The sequence below is a fragment of the Dermacentor variabilis genome, chromosome 3 (assembly GCF_050947875.1).
Source record: "Dermacentor variabilis isolate Ectoservices chromosome 3, ASM5094787v1, whole genome shotgun sequence".
NCBI classification, from domain to species: domain Eukaryota; kingdom Metazoa; phylum Arthropoda; class Arachnida; order Ixodida; family Ixodidae; genus Dermacentor; species Dermacentor variabilis.
The window spans coordinates 32,001,706-32,016,502 of record NC_134570.1 but is presented as its reverse complement, the minus strand read 5'-3'; the positions used below and the strand labels follow the sequence as shown (position 1 = coordinate 32,016,502).

Below are 14,797 nucleotides of genomic sequence, written 5' to 3'. Positions count from 1 at the left end.
GGCACTCTATTATGAAGGAAAATTTAACTGCAGTTGTAGTTTTGTTGGACTTTCGAGCGTGCAGCCTAAAGTGCCCGCTTTCAAATGTGGGAGGGGGGAGGGGCAAATGACATCCTTCGCTTACGACAGTTGGGGGGGGGGAGGGGCAAGTGCGCCGCTTGCGCCTCCCTGTAAATACACCTATGGTTGGATCACGGTTCATAATGGTTCGACGCGGAGGGATAAGGCGCTAAAGAGCACTTATGATCAGAACGTCATCAGCGCCCCTGGCGCCGCCACCTGCAGTACTTTGCTTGTGTTATCAATGTACCCTGCACCACCGCAGCGCTGTCGCTTGTGCTGGCCGGATCTAGTTCCATAACATTGATAATGACAGCGGGCTGCGTGGAGATAAGCAAGTGGCAGATGCTTACGCATGCTCAGACAACTGCTAGAGGAGTTTCTGCGTGATTTTTTCCTCCCAAAGTTTAGGCAAACGGCAGCGCACGACGCTTTCTTTACTTTATTGAGAACAGCACGAAACAATGTTTCGTGCGCATCGCGATCGAACAAATTACGCTGCTACCAAAGCTATAGTGCTGCTATCTAGTGTTGTGGAATTGCTGCTGCCACGAATAGCCCTCACTGGAATATACAGCTTGTTGCTGTACTTGCACATGGATCTTGCTTCACTGCAGTGCACAAGACGACGTGTAGTGTGAATTTATCGCGAACTCATTACGAGAACTTGGTAAGGACCTAGAACCAAGGACCGAAATGACTCACGCAAACGCCTGAGAAATGATTCAAAGGCTAGTGCTTTTATTATTCTCTCCCAAGACTATCTTCGCAATATCTTAAATAATCAACGTCATCGTAACACCATGCATCAACTCTCACATTCGTCAGGAAAAGAAAAACAGAAGCTCACACAAAATGAAAGGGACTTGTAACAGAGCAGTACAACACTGTTTCACAAAAGTGTGAAAAACGAACGTCCACACCAACCAACCGCACGCGGTTTCAGGAAACCCTCATAATCTGACCTCAAAGACAGTGAGATACGCGTATACACACGCACACGCACGCGCACACATGCAGGCGCACGCTGCATATATGCCTCTATGTTTATACACATTTACATGAAGTTTCTTTTTTTCTTTTGTAATTGCAGTTAGTATACGCAGCTATACAGCGGCTGTCAGCATTTTTTTTAAATCGTGCTGGAGAAGACTCCAAAGTGACAAGCGGAGAGAGAGAAACGAGATATGCACAGACACAAACACATGCACACCAAAGTCTGGATAATCTGCGGACTCGAGCAAAGTGGGAGGAGGCGAACTATGGTTCAGGGAGCACAATTTTACCCCTAAACATGCCTCATTTTTAAGCTCCTTGTCAGGCAAAAATGCGCTTCTTTAGAAACAAAGAAACAACACATTACCCACGACTGACACAAACGAGCTCAACTTATTATCCAGTTATCGAAAGAAAAACAGAGGGTGCAGGGGAAGCTACTCTCGCATCAACAGGATGCACAGTTCAGTTCTCAAGTACGTGCACCTATTACCAAAAGCCATGCCGACCAGCAAGTTCTACAACCACTGCGGAGTACACGCTAAAATAGGTTACTCTCTAGTGTGCAATTCTGTCCCATGACAATCGTAGCGTTCTTTACGGCGCTTCCTTTTTTGCAACGCCATGCGCAGGATATTTTCCTGTGAGAGACCCGAAAACAACCTTCTGCAAGGCGTTGGAGAAATGACGTGCCCACAAAACATATCGATCAACGTTGCGACACATTTGCACACCCAATGTTAACACCGTATTTAAAGAATTGAAGTAAAACTTGGAATCGTTAGTCGCTCGTCGCCGAGGTAGGCATGCTAACTTTAGATGGGAGTGAGAGTTCACGTGCTAGCGCGACGACCGTGCTAATAAAGCTCGCCACAAGGAGCAACGTAACTTCCAGCCAAAACATTGGTATTCAACAATTCTGTGGATTACAAATGCCACATACGCAGTGCTGTTTGCGTCTGCATGTGGAAAACAAGCGGCTGCTCTGCCAAACCTTGAACTACGGGTAACTGGGCCTTACGACTGTCTACACTGGATGCTTTCGCGAAGCCGACCACTCTACAGACACCACTAGTGCACACTAGTTCATTCTCTTTTCGAACATTGTCCTATAACCTCACTGTATCTGACAGAGGCTCGTACGATCATACTCGCTAATTTTACCTTTCCGTGCCACCAAAGCCATTGGGAGGACAAAGAAGCGACATCAGAAACATGGAATGCCGTTCAAAAGCATGTTCGCGCCACCGAGAGCACCAGCACAGTCACCTAAGGCATAAATTCAGAGTACAGGAGTCAGTATTTAGGTATTCAGCTTAGTGTCAGCCAAATATTTTGTGAAGTCGGGCCTCGTCCTGCACCAATTTTGTCCCTAGTCGTTCGTGCAGACTAATCGTGAAGCGTTTAGCAATACACCACAACAGTGCGGTGCGCCCGCCCCAGCCATGCACATATTTCGAGCAGCACCGACAGGCACAATCCACTAGCAGGTTCTGATTCTTATCGAATTCACTAGACAAGCGCATTATACTGCACACACTGGTGCTCTCACTGGAAACAAGCTACCTGTACGTGTTAAGCCTCGCAAGCAATAGACATTATTTTCGCTGAAGCCGCATTCACGCCATACTATGACGGTTGCGTCCCACAGAATCGGGAATGCAACTGCACAAAGCACAGCTAAGCGTACAATGCGCTGCCTTGCAACTAATTTTTCGCTCAGTGCGACGGAGCGCCGCAGGGATGGGTGCCTGCGCTGGACCCTATGAACTTCAGTAATGATCCCCAAGACTGGGCAGTCCGCTGTTACTCTCAGAGGCCATGCTTCACCGAGATGGTGTGAACGCTGCTGCTGCTGCTGCTCCTCCTCCTCCTCTCCTAGTGACACTTGTAGCTAAGTTATTTATGTACATGCAATACGCATGAAGGAGAGGTCACAATGTTACAACGCTGGCAGTATTTTGAATAAATACAACTTAGCTGAAGAGTAAAGGTGCTTAATCATCCAGTGGCTCACACACACGCACACAACTGCATGCACTTGCTCACATGCGGCACACATACGTACGCACATATTTTGTCACAAGCAAGAGAGAACTCAATTTCGATTCCCGCATCAACTATAATGTACACCAAATTCACAGTAAGCATTGAAACAACAGTAGCAGTACGAGAGCTCAATTTCATTATCGCGCATTTACAATGACGGTACCTATATAGATAGCATTAACAAAGAACAGCACTGCAGTCATCCCTTTTAATTACAAGACAAGCAGTGACAGAGGTTAAAAAAGAAATGCTGAAAGCAGGTAAGTCACAAAAGGAGTCTTCTGTGATTCCTGGAATTGCTGACAGCAAAGTGACAGCCTAAAAAGAAAAAAAAAGGAAAGAGCTATCAGCTGCACTGCTCTCGCGCTGGCAATGTTAGGGTATAAAAAGAAAAAAAAAAATCATGCACTGAAGCCTCAAGACCCAAGGCGAGAGGAGGGACATTCACTTGGTCTTTGTCGACGAGGTTGAGGTGGATGCATAAACTGCAACAGAAACAAGAACATCAAAGAAAAAAAGGGAAAGCAACAACATAAACATGAACAACAAGAAAACAAGAACCTAAGTGCCCCTTTGCTCAACAACAGACATCACACTGCAAGGTGACGCTAAGTAATAGCGAGTGACTGCACAAGCTCTCAAGAGGTCACACGGTCTTGGCCTTATAACAGCCTGTGTTTGTAGATATGTTCTCGTCATAGTAGCAATGAAACAAAGGCTGCACTCCACAACTTGCACAAACGTATCAGAGACATGGCTTTGGCAAACTGCAAGTGACACCTGGACTCGGAAAGACTGCCTTACAGATATGACAGCTTTCCATAGAACCTTTTCGTACAAGTCTCAACCTGTCGCCCACAACACAGTCAACCGGTCCAGTGACTGCTGTTATCTTGGCAGAAGAGGGGCCAAAATTAGTTTACATCCTCCCAAAAACTGCACAATTTACTGGCCCAATAAACAAATACCCCGAACACTAATGTGGACATGTACAGCAAACTGCAGCTGTTGTGTTAATGAGACACTCATCCAAGAAAGATGCTCTCTGCAAAGGCAAAGCAAAGGTAACACAAGTGCTGCAAATCCAAGACCTTATGGGTCGGTCTAGTAAGGCCCCTAAGTTACATGCTCCAAGACTTGAAATTGCGTTTCTGGTCATGAAACAATTGAACCCTAAACATTTGCCACTCCAAGTCCAGATGCCAATCACAGAGCACCTATTCTGAGAACGCCCATGAAATTCCATATCATAAGCAACCACATCTTATAAAAGGTTAGTGGCTAATGAGAATGCACAACTGCCTGTCTTATATGGTCCAGTGCAGCAGAGGCCGCTCTTTGAAATCACGGCGACTCCATACGGAAGTACAAGATGCCTTCAGAACTCTGTGGTCCATACAATATGCCCTTTGGAGATGCTCATGCCATACGTATGTTACATTGCAGAACTCGAGCATGATTTTCCTGGAAAGCAGCCCAAAGCTTGATACAGTGTCACCTACTACATAACCACAGATGTGCAAGGCCACAATAACTCAATTTAATGCCAAGCACAAATATCAATTTGTTCAGGATATCAAGTACATTAGGGGGAACTCAATGCCAGCCTTCCAGAACATACCACACATCAACCCAGGAAGCACTTGCACAAGGATAATCAAGCTCCTTCAAATAGCCATGAGCAGAGTCTTCACATCAGCGTTCAACCTAAAGCAACTGCAAGGAGCATAACACAGCTAGCATCAAAAAAATACCAGCCAAAAAAAAAACGCCACGAAAGTACAAGAAAGATAACAATGGTGAACAATACAACACAGAGCGATGAGTGCCACGACACGTCGCACTGAGGAAAAATAGTTTTGTCTCAGAGCGATTCGGCGACGCTGCGATGCTAAGCGTGTGGGACAACCCCACTTGGTGACTGACGCAGTCTTGTGTGGTGGAGTGCGGCACAAAATAATCGGGCGAAACATTTTTCTTTCTCTCGGCTTTTGTGCGGTGTGCCTCTTCCTCCTTTTTCGACTTCATTCTTCTCTTGCGCTCGCTTTCACCCTCTTAGCCTGTCGATGCCCAAACTAAGTTTTTTTTTTTTTCGGGGTTGGGGAAGGGAGAGTGGGAAAGAAAATAAGTCAGGGGAAAAAGGAAGGGAAAAGAAAACAGCGTTGTACCAGAAATGTTCAAACCAAGACAAAGTAACCCAACTACAACTTAAAATGCATTTCAACCACCATTCTCAAGGCATGCCACTAGAGTTTATGAATGAATTGCATGCACTAAAGTATGCAGATTTACTGCTGAACTTGCTACAACTAATCTAGTCCATGCACAAGGATGCTGCAATGTGTTAAAAGTACTGAGAACCATAAATTTCAGGGTTATTGAATTTAAAGCTAGCATTAGAACAAGTTGAAACGCACTGACAACAGGTTCATAGACTGGAGAGGAAAGAAAAGTCCATGCAGTAACGCTACAAAATAATTATGGAATTCCATGCTTGTGTACAGCTAATTTTTCAGTTCCACAGCTATGCAAATATCCTTTCCAACTGGGTTTCGTACTGTCAGCATTGCTTTTAGCAACCAACTGCATTAGAAGTTTTGATTTTTCAGCTCAGTGGCACCAACCAAGAAAGTTTGCAGAGCTGAGATATTTGCAGGCAACTTTCTGTGGCAACAGAGAACAAAAGCCACAAAGGCATGTGTTGTTGCACAAGCTAGCCTGGAGTAGTTGCCGCTTTCTGCTTCAGCTTCTCGAAGCAAATACTGAGTCAACGTAGCTTACTCCTTGCAATATTTTTGCATTTGCCAAAAAAAAAAAAAAAAAAAGGAAAACAGACCAGAAAAACAACATTCAGATAGTGCACAGAGCAGTGTATTTTATGTCTCAAATTACCATAAGCACTGCAGCCTATGTTTTCTGTTCCCCAGTTCAAACACATGCAACTGAGACTGCAGGACCATTTTTGGGGGCAGGCCATCAAGTGTTCACTTTGCTTCCGTAGCATTCCCTTGATTGTCACAGAAAGCTGCTTGCGAGTATAATGTCAGTACCAAAAGAACCCCTACAATGAAAGGAAACTACCTGCTAAAGCTGTCATGATAAAAACAAAGTTTGAGCTAGAGAGCATCTGCAACATGCAACGGGAAATAAACAGCTACAGCCAACACAATAGGATAGCAAGGCCTAAAGAGCCCAGATGCTCGAAGCAGTATAATGCACGTTACCGAGCAAAGAAACTTAGTGGTGCTTAGATGAAAGTTAAGGCTTCAAACATGACATTTCACAAATGCCTTCGTAAGATGGGTCTTGTCCTGTAATAATACTATAATACTACCAGCGGAAAGTTTTATGTGCACGGCCAGGAGGTCTCGGGGTGACAGGCACAGCAGGTATGCATGGTATGGCAAAGCAATGCACCTAACCTGTGCACACTGATTAAAGGCCAACAGAGGCAGGCTGTTTGACACCAGTGCATCCACTGTTGAACACAGTACTACCTGCACTGAAATGCAACTTGAAGGAAGTTTCAGAGCCACACAATTTCCGACTGTTAAGTGAAACAACTGGGTCCGTTGTCAAGGTTTTATTGTAGCAAAGTCCCAGACATAGTGAAAGACAGTGCTGCTCATTCTCATGAGGTTCCAGGAGTGTTACAGGAATCCTAAAACCGACCTCGTCACTCCCAGAGTGGCTTCGAAACTTCTTACAAGACTGTACAGGCAAGTAATAAAGCTCACAACTGACACTATCCAACACTCAGGAGTGCAACTGCCGAGCTGTTAACCAGTTGGCAGAGGTTAGTAACACCCAAGTGTGTGCAGCTGATCAGCCATGCCCAGCTTTTCGCAGTGCATGTGCTCGAGCTCACCCACAATTTTGGAGGTTATTGTGGTGTGGCAGCTATCAAAAACTGCACGCTTGCGTGCTGGTACTGAGCAGTTGTGGCATCTGTACTGTATTTTGCAGGAGGAACGGCACAAAGCAACTCTGACAGTGTGGTACACCGAGACTACTATGCACATCCGTGTTAATGTGATTTGCACGAGAAAACATCGTTGTGACTTGACAGAAGCAACCACAGTGCTCTCTGTCACGTGGTTAACAAACACAGCCTGACAACACCAGCAGCAAAAGAAGCAGCAGCCACAGGCACAATTACATTCAGGCCAAACACACGCAGAAGGTTTGCACACCAAGCTGTAAGCACACACGCACATACACAAACACACATGACCACAGACTGCACACAGCCAAACAACTGCAGTTATGGGTACATCACTGCATTCCATTGTCAACAGTCATTTGCTGAGAACCTTGCCTAGACACCATTGAAATAAAGAAGTTGCTCGTGTCAAAGTGTGACCACTGCATGACGTGTCAGAACTAAGACTGTCCTGTGCTCTTAAATAATGCTATAGGCCACCTTACCATTAAGCAAATAAAAAATAAAACAATTGTGTACCATGTTTCATGGTAACAAATATGCACTCTGTTCTACCTCAAGCACAACCTACACACCACTCAGCTGTCTTGAGACATATGTATAGGTAAATTTCTCCTCAAAGTGAATGCCTTCAAACCCGAATATCATGAAGACCCCTCTTACACAAGGGAAAAATGCTGACGAGCTAAGAACTCTTATTTGCAAGAGAAAAAGAAAACAATATAAACATGGTTGCTTCTCTGCCCAGGTCAAGTAAGACTCGTTTGTATGACAAACACTGCTTTGCAATCTAGCAGCACCATCAAGCAGATAAACGTATGCATCCATAAATGTGCAGCTAGCCATTCCACTCGATACTGCTCGGGAAAATTAAATGTTACTAGACGATCACGTCACCATTTCTATCAACCATACGTCCTTTAAACTCAATATGTATGGCAAAGTTTGAAAAACTACCATGGTAGTTACAGAAGACAAAAAAATGATGGTAGCTGTTGGGTAAATCTAGCAAATGAGGATGTAGATGAAAGACAGAAGTTCAAAACTGTAAATGCAGCAAAAAAATAAAATACACTAACAGCAAAGCCCGGAACAGATGGGAGAAAAAATATGCTGTCGATTGCCACTGTGCAGCCGTCGTAGTGGGCATAAATCAGGGCTTGTGTGAGAAGTGGGTGCACATAGTAATAATGACAAATACATATCCACAGCATGATAATAGCAGTTAACGGCATTTTTAGATCCGAGTAGTCCTTGTGATGAACACAGCGTGTAGTACTGTTGCAAAGGACAGGGCAGGCTCTGAGGGTGCCAACAAATTCAAAACTTGAGAAAGTGGTCCAAAGTATCCAGGCGAGAGAGAGAGAAGAAAGTTACAAGAGCAGAAAAGAATGGTCCTCAAGAGGTGGTGCAGCAGCACACCACGTAGAGGAAGAAGAACCGGCAGGGAGAAAAAAAGGAAGAAGAGGCGAACAGCATTCTTCGGAATTCTCGGGTGCTCCCCCGGGCCGAAACCACTTCTTATGTCATGAACCATGCTGTGTGCGCACGGCCACAACACGACAGAGGGTCGACAGCATTGTGAGAGATGTGGAAGTGAAGGCGAGCGTGAGAAGGTAAAGGGACGGGGGGGAAGAGAGAAAGGCACAAGGACAGTTATGTGAAAATGAAGGCATGGGGAAAGGCGGCACACAATAGAAACACAAGTGAAGAGAGATAAGATGGTTGCAACTGTCACGGTAAGCTAAATGCCTGCAAGTGCCCATCCAGCAACTGCTACTAAATGTTTTTGCATAGCATCACCAGCTTACCATTCTTGATAGTACCAGCAGCTATGACTGCATGTCTGGAGTGTAGCGGACAGTGTGTATGATACCGGCAAAGCTAAGAAAAAATTTGGCACACCTCTAGCCAAGGGGAGCCAAATTATTAAAAATATATGCTAATATATATATATATATATATATATATATATATATATATATATATATATATATATATATATATATATATATATATATATATACACACACGCCACCTGGCAGGTAGAAACCAAAACGCCTTAGTGGCTCAGTGGTGTTTATTCTATACCTAACAATGTCAAAAAAAACGGCTGACCACAAAAATGACAAAGCTATGCGAATTCCTTCTGCGCAGCCTGAGTGCGTAGCCTGAGTGGTGCCACCTTGTTAACTCCACAAACCCACATTCCACATCAAGAAAAATTAGAACTTATTCACCTTTATATCTGGCCACGGAGAGCACATTCATAACAAAAAAGCAGATGTTATTTCAGCTACAATTTATTATTGCAATGATTATCCAAAATTACTGTTTATGAAGCATTTACAACTGAAAATTCACTCCAGTGTATCAAAAATGTTACTGTGAACTCTGCATTAAGCTTCCTGCATTAAAATTAGAATTTTCCAGTATCAGAAAATGATACATTGCGCTTTGTGGGGTTAAGCAATCACTGTTATTGGCGGTCACTCGCCAATCCTATTGCCAATCACTGTTAATGGCAAGTAGTCCACCAACTTTGTGCATGCAGTCGTGGCAGCCGGTAATGATAGGAAAGTAATGCTATGCTAAAACATTGACGACTAGTTTTAAAATTCTGCCCAGAACCTGTAAAAAAGCACTAGCCCTTTCCGTTGCCTTCCACACCTTGCAGGCAAACTTCACCACACCTGCCACGACAGACAGAGAGAAAAGCTGACACAGCATGGCCTCCGAGATTGGCACACACTAACCAAATGTGTGGCAAAAGGTGGTTGGATCTCCAAGACTGATAAAATGTGCGCTATCTCCGAGTTCATATAGACATGCTACATCTCTACTACTGCCTTCCAAGCAGTTTGAAGTTTGCACTGTAGCACAGAAGGCACCGAAAGGGCGGCACATGCGCCAAGAGACCTGATCCCTTACGTGCCATGGATGATCTGTGTTTGTACATGCGTTTCTGGTAAAAACGGCCAAAAATGAGCTCAGCTCGTGGATATCTTTCATTTCCTTACAATTTTAGTATTCTCATCGATTACACTTCATTTTTTGTCACTTTGTATACTGCATTGTTAACATTTCACTTTAGCAATAAATAGGTAAGATTTCATATGAATGATACCTTAAAATATTGCTCAAAATGTTTTTCGAAAATGATTCTGCAGTAAAAAGATTGGCCATTCTTGGTCAGAATTCTGGACAACAGCATGGCATGGAAGAGGTCAAGCAATTGACAATTTAAACGCAGTGCGTGTAACAATAGAAACTGACGATGCCAATGCAGCAAGGAAGCAATGTGTATGGCTTTTGTTTAATAAAACGTAGCCACTATGAGCACAGGGGGCGCCAAGTTCTGGTTGCTTTATGTTGTGTCTGCAGAACTCCTTCCACTATAAATTTTCCAAGAGGTCAGGAAGGGAGTTTGCATCTCTCTCCAGAGCTGCCAAGCAGGGCAAATGCAAACGGTGGCTGGCTAGATATGGTAGTTGTGTGTGCCGCGCCATTTCTTTTTTTTAACAAAGGCTATGTCAACTCCTCTAAACATGGCAGCCTGTCAGGAAATATGTTAATGTGCCCCAATCAGCTGCAAACTTAAGCTTGATGCACATCACAGTTCTCGTAGGTAGTGTTTCTGCTAGCCCTGCTTGTGCAATGAAGGAGAAATCATCATGCGTTCGTTATGAAGTGCTATAAGAGTTTGTATCACTAATGTCAAAACAGTATGCTACATCACTAGTACTGTACACTTGTAGCTAAGTCAAGCTTATTCTTTGGGGTTACTGAATGTAAGATCTACTTTGCTACGTCCCATAATCACAATATCTATCCAATTTCAGCCATGTAAGGAAGCCACCAGTAATACCCCACAACTTGACACGACCTATAGCAGCTACAGAATGCCTGTTTCTACTTGGCCATTTGACTTGATCCCACATGTGTGAATTTTTTTTTTTATCTGAATAAACAGCTAATACCTTGAAAACCTGGACGGTATTTCCCTCTGAGCTAGTACTAAAGGATCACTGATTATCTGCTCCACACTTCTACCCCTTGATTTCATCTAACTGCTCCTTTTTAAAGCAGTACTGACTTGAACATCCTTTCTCTCAAGTTCTTAACCTTTTTTTGCAGCTGTTATCTATAATTATGGTGCAAAGTCGTAATTTGCCGAGAGCCTGGCAAATAATTAAATCACCTTTTAATGTGATCAGTTCAAAATGCATGCTAACTGCAGCAAAACCCAAAGGCTTCACAGTGGTCTTAGAAGAGGTGCCACAGTGAAGGGCTGCCAATTAGTTTTGACCGTATTAATGTACAGAGCACCATTGCAGAGTTCCACTAAGCCATCACTGTACAGAATGTGCTTTAGCCAGAACAGGCGTGTTTCATCGTCTACAACGCAGGTCTTTTTTGCCAACTAGTTTTTTGTGACGCTGTTTTCATTGCATTCATTTACCCATCACACATGAGGCAAGCAAGCAGATATGTACTGGCAAACGGCACACAAAACCACAGGCTGAGGTGTATGTTTATCAAGAATTAACAAGCAGACCTTAGATTGACTAAGCTCATGTCAAGCTCTGTTTTGCTTCATTCAACAAATAAAAAACTGGTGATGCATCAGAGTTGACAAATTCTGGGCACTTAATTTTGAGAATGCTATCAATACCGTACGAGACTAAATTACCAATCATTCATTTATGCTTGTACTCAGTCATCCACTAATGAGTGAACCTGTCACCGGTATCCAAGCCCTCATTTGCAACTTAAATTTGGAATGCACATTAGCATTTCATGAACAGATATGCTGTTCAGATAAATGCTGAAATTGACGAGTCCTTAAATGTGGATAACCATACATATGTACAAAGAAACCAATACTTCAGCAATGTAGAGATGGTGAAATGGGAGAAAAAGAAGACGTGCATTGTGAAAAAGGGGAGGGGGCAAGAAGACAGAAGCACACTACTGAGGCTAAGTTCTGTGCAGTCAAATAAACATTAAGAAGGAAAATATGGATTCTGTATCTACCATGCTCAACTACTGGACCTTCGCCAGAATGCAACATTTTGCTCCCACAAAAGTTTCACAAAGCAAAAGATCTGCACTACGGGTGCAAAATGCATTCTTGCAGGAAACTAGCACAGGCAATTGAAGGAGCCCATGGCGCTACATTTTGAAAAATTATTTCTAGCGCAGAGGTTCTGGGTTTGCTAGAGGAGACACTTGTGCAGGATGCAAACAAATGCTTAGAATCAGTATGATTCAAGAGATGCTAAACGATGCCAAAAGCTTTCGAACTTCCTTTGCCATGTCTCAACATTCAAGTATGCATTACGAGACACCACTATATGATGGAGTATGCCTGCCATGACAACATTCTCATTCCATTGTGCGTCTGATGTGCAATCTCTGGCAAAAGCTCGCATGCCACCCTGACAATGTTGGACGCCGGGACGTGTAATAATACTCTAGTCCCAAGGGCAAAATTGACGACACTTTGAGCAAGTGCAGCTTCCCTTCCCTGATCGCAGCAAGTGCTGCGATCATGTTACACAGGAAAGTGCCATTTGGAGTTGATGGCAGTGTTGGCAGGTAAATCAGTTGGCACACTACATACTTGTTACTTTGGGCAATATTTGTTTAACAAAATTAACAGGATTGATAGCCATGAGCCAAGACAAGACAGTGCTGCATTTCCCACCTGGGCAACACACTGTATGTTGGGAATTTTCTGATAGTGGCAAAGTGTTGGTGCCTAAAGAACTAGACGGCTTTCGTTGGAAGAGGAAGAAAGGCGGTTTCCAAGACAAATGGCATGGCAGCAGCTGTGTGACTTTTGAAATCACAAAAAATGTTTCAAAATTGGTGCAGAACTGCATTGGGTAGTTTTTGTGAAGCACTGCTATCATGGCTACACAATGTGATTCAGCAATGAGTGCGACAAACGCACTTGCTTGGTAATATGTTCTACAGTGATGCTTGCTTTCTGTGTCACTTTTTTGTGTGACAGCCTGTGAATGACACTAAGGTGCACTTGCTCTGAGCAAGTGAACCTTGCTGTTAGTAGCTCAAAGTGAAACTAAATTGGCCCACTGAGAGGAGTGTTCTTGTCATGCAGGAGGTCATACAGGAGGTCCCTCCCACTGGTATGACCTTGAGATCTCCATTCTGTGTCTGTTTTGCCAGGTGTAGGTAAATATTTATTATTAATAAACTTGACTGATTGATTAAAACAGTGGGTGCACTCAGAAATAGAACACGTCTTCTGACCTATCAGGGCAGGCACACATCCTAAATGAAACAAGGCTTCCAAATGGTACCCTTAACTCCAGCCTATGAACATCTCTCAAATCCCAGAAGTTTCTTGACATAGCGGTTCTGCTATATTATAGCGGCCTTGGAGCTTCTGATCAGCGTGATACATGTGTGATGTTCCAAGCTTTCAAGAGGCCCTTGTAAAGGACAAATCTTTCCACAACTAGTAAGCCCGCTCAAATAGTTTCTATATGCGAAATGAAACCCATGTGAAACAACGGCATCAGCAACTTGTAGCTGCTCTCTTTATTTCAGTATTCTTTTGATAGTGAGCACCTTTTTCACTAGTTCTTGCTCCAACACGTGACGCGTATTTGCAGGCTAAATGTTTGCTAAATTAAGGGGATGAGTATAAATGTCAAATCTCAGAAGTCGCGAGAGAATGTGGCAGGAAATTGCTGGATAAAATAAAAACAGTACATGTGCATTGGTCAACGATAAGGTCAAGACTCCTATGCTCACCTAATTGTGGACAGTGCTGTTTAGGGACTGTTTTTGCTATAGAAAGTTCTGTTTACAATGTATGCATCAGACATTGCGGACATGTTTTCTTCGAAGTGATAAAAAAAGCTTTAGCATAGTCGTAGTGAAGAAAAAGGGCAAGTTGCAGAGCATCTGCTACACATACACTGCAACCAAAATGGTAACCTCGCAGTGTAAAGTAACAGCGCCAGCAAAATCCATATCAAGCCAGTCAATAGTCGGATGCAGCATGCATACGGGAAAGTACACATAACACGACACAAAAAGGCATGCAAAATGAGAAACACTGACACATCTGCCTGCAGTGCAGGCAGCTTCCCTGCCAGAAAATTTTGTTGACCTGCCAGCCAAAAATGCTGCACATGTAAAGACCTCAATGTGGCAAGTATTCATGGCTCTTACATGCCCAAAAGCCACACTTTGGCAACAAAGCATGCCTTAGGAGTGAACTCTGAGTACATTTTAAGCCACTGAATTATATTGTGCACCAAAACTTTGCACAGACTACCTCTTTCACATTGGTTGAATGTTGGAAGGAAACGTACAGCACGGCTTACTAAACCCAAACCCCCAGGCAGCGGCCTCTGTTATACAACACAATAGGTGCTGAAACGTGTGAATATGAAAGTATCATGGGATCTGTGCCTTAACGAACCAAGTACTTGAAATTATTAGTACTAAAAATTAAGAGCACATAGCCAGCAAGAACCAATTAGTACTACACTAGAAATTATATTTTGCCTCAATCTCTCTCTGAAAGTGTTTAGTAGAAAAACATGACTAGTAGCACATCTATTTCTTTTATCCTAACATGCCAGCTATCCGCACTGAATGGCATCACAACTTGGTCTTTTTCTCAAATAAACGTCCTCCTGACCTTCCGCCCCCCCCCCCCCCCCCCGTCCCTTCCCCACTCTAAAAAAAAAACAAGGCAAGCATGGA

General features: G+C 43.5%; 1 protein-coding gene across 9 annotated transcripts in view; it reads right to left on the bottom strand.

Annotated features, from left to right (window-relative positions):
• Window positions 1–779: 779 nt before the first annotated feature.
• Window positions 780–14,797, bottom strand: part of nSyb (neuronal Synaptobrevin) — a 40,168-nt gene continuing 26,150 nt past the window's right edge. For 4 of the 9 annotated variants that reach the window (XM_075684670.1, XM_075684668.1, XM_075684667.1 and 1 more), the window contains one exon: window positions 780–3,590. In XM_075684670.1, coding sequence (XP_075540785.1) covers window positions 3,550–3,590 — 41 coding nt within the window. In that variant the 3' untranslated portion in view covers window positions 780–3,549. Of the gene's footprint in view, window positions 5,181–6,673; window positions 8,587–14,797 lie in introns of those variants that run through there. The other 5 variants (XM_075684674.1, XM_075684673.1, XM_075684672.1 and 2 more) reach the window with 2 other exon arrangements.